This window comes from Dufourea novaeangliae, unplaced genomic scaffold (assembly GCF_001272555.1).
Source record: "Dufourea novaeangliae isolate 0120121106 unplaced genomic scaffold, ASM127255v1 scaffold146, whole genome shotgun sequence".
NCBI classification, from domain to species: Eukaryota; Metazoa; Arthropoda; class Insecta; order Hymenoptera; family Halictidae; genus Dufourea; species Dufourea novaeangliae.
In genome coordinates, this window is record NW_015374023.1 from 1,265,867 (window position 1) to 1,271,509 (window position 5,643).

The 5,643-nt window shown below is 44.6% G+C and overlaps 1 protein-coding gene across 1 annotated transcript; it reads right to left on the reverse strand.

The window, feature by feature from the left end:
• Positions 1-375: 375 nt before the first annotated feature.
• Positions 376-5,439, reverse strand: LOC107189172. The gene is made up of 4 exons (XM_015577648.1): positions 4,860-5,439; positions 2,394-2,513; positions 1,667-1,956; positions 376-798 (listed from the first exon to the last, which is right to left on the reverse strand). Exons 1-4 carry the CDS (start codon positions 5,437-5,439, stop codon positions 376-378), a joined length of 1,413 nt encoding a protein of 470 aa, XP_015433134.1.
• Positions 5,440-5,643: the final 204 nt, after the last annotated feature.

A 5,643-nucleotide genomic window follows, 5' to 3' on the forward strand; every position in this document is an offset into this window, starting at 1 on the left:
AGCTTTCTACACCGCTAATCTCTTCGAAGCCATCGCATATCTGGCTCCAAATCAGTCCGACAACCTCAATCTCGCATATAAATAAACCTCATCTGGCCAGTAATTTCCACATACTGAAATCCCCCTAAATCTATAATTACCGCCCACAGAAAATTCCGTTCCGAGACGCTGGGTACCTGCATACCAACGCACGATCGACGTAAACGAAATCATTTCCACTCCATTGCTACTCGAGGCACCTGATCATCGACACCTAACAATGTCACCGTAAGGTCCTCCACGGTCAGGTCCTCTTCGATCCTTAGGATCTATATGTTCGGCGATCGATTCGCCGTCAGAAGCAATCCTGAACGGTGTTTTCTTTTGGCCAAGTTTCTACAAATTCCTCGCGTGGACAAGCTTGTCGATGTCCTGATAGGTCGCCAGAATCGCCTGATTCTGTCTGTGACTCTCGTCCTCACGCGCGATCGCGCAATTCGTGTACGCGTCCTCGCACTTCACGCCGTCCTGGCCGTCCTTCGCGGCCTTCATGTACCGGAAGAACCGTAGGACGTCCGGATTGTCGCTGCTCGGCCTTCGTAGCTCGTTCAGCTCCCTGGACAGCTGGGCCGAGACCAGATTCGAGTACGGCGCGTACCTGGCCGGGCTTCGATACATCGCGCAGACCATGTGCTCCCGGCAACCCTCCGTGGTGTGGCCCAAACGGGAGAACACGGCGTCGAGACGCGACAGAAGAGGCGAGTAGAAGGGATCGTAGTTGGTCAGCATCAACGAGCTCGTCGGGATCTCGTGGAACACCTGTCGTTCGTGGTCAAAACGTGACTTGTGAAGATTTTTAGACACTAAGGTTGGATTTTTCGTTCGGTATTGTGAGTGAATTGACGATGTCAAAAAGTACAATTAAATATTTTGTTCAGTATTGTGAGTGAATTTACGATGTCAAAAAGTACAATTAAATATTTTGTTCCGTATTGTGAGTGAATTGACGATGTCGAGAAGTACAGTTAGATTTTTTGTTCGGTATTGTGAGTGAATTGACGATGTCGAGAAGTACAGTTAGATTTTTTGTTCGGTATTGTGAGTGAATTGACGATGTCGAGAAGTACAGTTAGATTTTTTGTTCGGTATTGTGAGTGAATTGACGATGTCGAGAAGTACAGTAAATCATCGATGAGTGTTCGAAGCTCCTTGGCATTGGCAAGGTGAGATCGCCAGGTGTAAGGCTGACGTTTTTAATGGAGTTCAGCTTAGTGATTGACCTTGGAATTCTGGAGCCAATGGTATTTGTTTCAGCCATAAGTGACAATTAGTTTATGAGATATTTAACTAATTTACCGATGAAGCCTCCGAACATTCCTAGAGAATTTACTGTATTGTGAATTTGCTCTTTAATGGGGTTCAGCAAAGAATTCTGAAGTTGATGTTCGATTCAGCCGCATACGATCATTAAAATTTCACTCAAAGTCACTTTAAAATTCATTGAACTCATTTTCATGCCTGATTCATCCTCAGAATTCTAAAGTGACTTTAACTGAAATTTATTACTTATTCACAAAAAAATATTGAGTGTCTAGTGTGAAAGATCTTTCAAAGGAAACACCGCGATTTGCATGAAGCAAGTGGTTCCATTGAATTGGGAAACAAAACTCGTAAATGGAGATGTTACCTTAAAGTCCTGCTTTTTACTCGAGAGCCCGTTCATGGCAACGTGCCGTGTGTAATAACGATCCGAAATGGCGTTTGCGTGCGTTATTCTGGGATCGACGAACGAATACCGCGACGAAATCTCGGGATTCTTCTGGAGCATACTCTCGTCGTACATCGCAGACGCAGGTAACGTTCCTACCGGCTGACGGGTCAGGTAATCGTCGTTATAGAGATCGGAATTGTCCTTGAATTCGAAACTCTCTTCCGGTTGCGCAGTGGTTTGCGCCGACTGCGCGAACGATGAGACACCTGCCAAGTGAAGATGCTTTATCAGATCACTTCCAACACAATTTCACGATAAAAATAAGAATTTTGGGTAAATATTCTTACTTAGGAATTTTTACTATTCACTTTTACTTTTTACCAACCGGTCAATTATAGCCTCTAAACGCTAAATTTTATATTGTTTAATATACAATATATCTAAATTCGGTTCATTGGCTGCAATATTTACACTAATGCCCGAAGAATACAAACGCTGAAATGGTGTAAAGAAAAGACAAACGAGTAAAATTTCGTCACAATTGAATCTAATGAAAAAGGCAAAAAATTGTCAAATCACCCAATACATTATATCTCTGAGAAGAGTTTAGAATTGCAGTAAAAAAATGACCCCTAAACCTTTCGGAACTTCACAATGGTAAGACTCCTAATCGTCATTAACGAGACAAAAATGAAGTACGTACCTTTGCCGAGTATATTACCAAGACTCCCGATGATGCTGGGCAGGAAAAGTGCGAGCAGTACGCTCTTAATGATCTGCACGCCGAATATCAGCGGCAGCAGCAGCTTCTTCAGGCCAAACGCTAGAAAACCAAGCCCGAATCCTGTTAAAAAGGTACTCTTTCCAACGCCTCCAGTTTCTCTCTCTCTCTCTCTTTCTTTCTTTCTCTCTCTCTCTCTCGTAATCCAAAGTGCCAGCCACGATCGCTGAAAATCACTCGAATTCATGAGAAGATTCGCGTAGATCGGGCGTATCGGTGATCCATAAGGGAGATTCGACGGAAGCTGAACATATAATGAATGGTATATTTGCCAATCAGCGGTGACCCAACCGGATTAATCATTTTTAGCGCACACAAATAAGCCAATCAGTGATGTGATAAAGCGTCACACTTTTTCGATGTGAAACGACCGGATCATTCCAGTCTTTTTCTGTCTTGCGCGATTCCTCGCCATTTTGAGATGGAGCTGCGTGTATGTACATACATTATCGACGGAAAGTTTGGAAGTAGCATATTCAGCGGACAAAATGTCGAAAAGTAAACTTTTCGATGAGATAATTCGACTACTTCAAGGTGGAAATTGATCGAGCATCGTGGGACATATTTTTCACTACCATCCCTTAACCTATTTGCATCATTTGAAAAGAATGAATAATTAGATCCTGAATAGGAAATTTTGTTTTTCTTAAATTTAATTACAAGTATCTCAGTATACTCTCTTATTCTTCTATTTTTTAATACCATCATGCATTGGTCGTTGAAATCGTCCCTCTATTGATCACAACGTGGTATTAAGAAAAGGATGCATTGTCCTTGAAGAAACTCAAGGTCACCTTGATATCTAAAAAAAAAATTATTCTAGATAGTAAGTCTCATTGACTGATCTTATAGGTATACACTTCCGTAATAGTATATTTAACCCAAACCCACCCCTGTAAGTCCCACGAGAAGATAATACTGGTAACCAAACAGAAAAGCAACAATTAGCATTTACAACGTTGGAGTTTCCTCTAGCAATTAAAAAACATTGAATCGAGTGTGAATAATTTCCACGCTCAGGATTTTTTATACTCCATCTATCATCTGCCTATCTTGTCCATTGCCACTTCATCACCCTGTTGATTCTACGACCACACCATACCCGATCCACCAAGATCCACGAGATATCAAACTTTTCATCTACGTCCAGTAACTACTTTCAACCTTTCAGTCGGTCGTGTACAACGAATGATGCTGTTTAAATTTCAAAGCGTGTATACGGGTCTTGACTATAGTACCCTCACAAATGGAATTTCCATGAAACACAGAACGGAAACCTGCTGTCTCCGAAACCTGAATCAAGGATTTTAAGTGACGAACCGTCGTATGCGAACCGGGCGCGGAAAGCGGGTCTCTTGGCTTTCGACACTCCGTGGGTTTACTTTTCTCTTTTGCTTCCTCTCCGTCCCCTGGGGTTTCCTGTTTCGGAAGAGTCGTCCGAACAAACGTTCCTGCCACTTTTCCAGCCAATCGGCGACCTACAAGATACTTGAAACACACATCCCTAGCCACTGCTGGGATTCGTCCAGACTACGATCAAGACCCAGGCTACAAGATGTATCTAAAAAGTGATGGGACTGGTTCTCTGAAAATATTTATTAGCAATTCAAGATAGTTCCCTTGGGAAGCCACACACTGCCAGAGACCTTGTTCCCACTTTTGGGAACAGTGCTAGAGGTCTTCAACTGGAACTGCAATCAGGTAGCCTTATCATCATATTATCCACAAATCCAAGATGATGACTCCTGGGTTTTGGGAACAGGAAGAAGTTACATGGACTCAGATCAGGAAAGCATACAAGCTATGGAACCATAGAAGTACCCTACCTAGCTAGAAACTGATTCACAGAGAGTTTCCTTGGAAGATGCATCGTGACAATGCTTCATATCACACTGCACCCTCTATGAACAAGTTTCTGTAGAATAAAAGTGCTCCTGTGATTCCAAATCCCCCTCAATCCCCTCGTCAGAGTCCACGTGACTTCTACATCCTCCCAAAAATTCGAATCCAAGACTAGTCATCTAAGAATTGACAACATCCAACACATTTAGACAGACCACCTGAAGACAGTTCCACTTAAATACCTCCAGCACTGTTTCCAAATCTGAGAACAAAGTCCCTATCGACGCATGGCACCCCAAAGGAACAATTCTGAAGGGTATAACTCCTAGTTCATCGGATAAATATTTTCAAAAACCCAGTCCGATTACTTTTCAGACACACCTCGTACCACCTTGCGCACACATACACAGTGAAAAACAGGCAGCAATCTCTCTCTCTCTCTCTCTCTTTCTCTCGCATTGTGAGGCCCGACCATAGCAACATCGCAGGCTGCATCTCGCGGCGCTGGTACGCAAGTTACGAAAGCGTGACTCTCCGTGGACTCACCGTTGAAGAAGGTTCTAGCGTTTCTAGAGGGGATTAAGTCCTGGCTCAGCCGTATCTTTACTACGTGTTCCCTGGCGAACCGGCGAACATTATCGAGAAGGCTCGCCTCCGGCCGGTCGTTACCTTTTTCGTCGGTCCTCGGGACAGAGCCTGATGCGTCCTTGCTCCTTGTTATCTGCTCTGTAGCGTTGTGAACATCGATCCTAGACAATCTGTCCATCTGTTGGTTCGTATCCTTTCGGGTGCACGTGGTAGCAGAATCGTCTTGACAATCGTTCGCGCCTGGGACCGCCGTTGCGTTCTCCATTCTGCTCGCCTCGATCTGATACTGCGCCTTGTCATCCGTCTGTATCACCTGGTTATCGTTCAGATCGAACTTGCTGGGCTTCCCAGGCATCGTATGGGGATGGTCCATCGTATCGTCGTTGACGAACGACACTTCGTTCGCGAGCTCGTCGTCCTGGGCCGTGTCACTGGTCCCGTTCAAGGCGGCCACGTGGTGGTCCTTGACCCCGACCGCCGGCCGGAACCACGCGATCGTCAAGATCACGAGGATCAAGCCGCTCCTCGATCCAGCCATCGTACCCTGGCCTTCGATTTCGTACACTTGGTCCCTCTCGCTGGACTTCCTTTCTCTCTTCCTCTATTTCACTCTTGTGTTTCTGTCTCGGGCTAGCTACTTTTACTGCCGAAAGACAACTGCATCTCGGTCCGCTTCGCTCGCTCGACGTACCCTGGAATGAAAGCAATCGTAGCTGATAAAACGACTTTGATACTTTTTACT

What these genes read in the sequence shown, in the direction of transcription:
- LOC107189172 (XM_015577648.1), bottom strand. Translation starts at nt 5,439, where the DNA reads ATGGCTGGATCGAGGAGCGGCTTGATCCTCGTGATCTTGACGATCGCG. An exon ending in CGCTAGAACCTTCTTCAACG is followed by an intron (nt 2,514 to 4,859) that starts GTGAGTCCACGG and finishes TTGGTTTTCTAG; the next exon opens with CGTTTGGCCTGAAGAAGCTG. An exon ending in GTAAAAAGCAGGACTTTAAG is followed by an intron (nt 799 to 1,666) that starts GTAACATCTCCA and finishes CACGAACGACAG; the next exon opens with GTGTTCCACGAGATCCCGAC.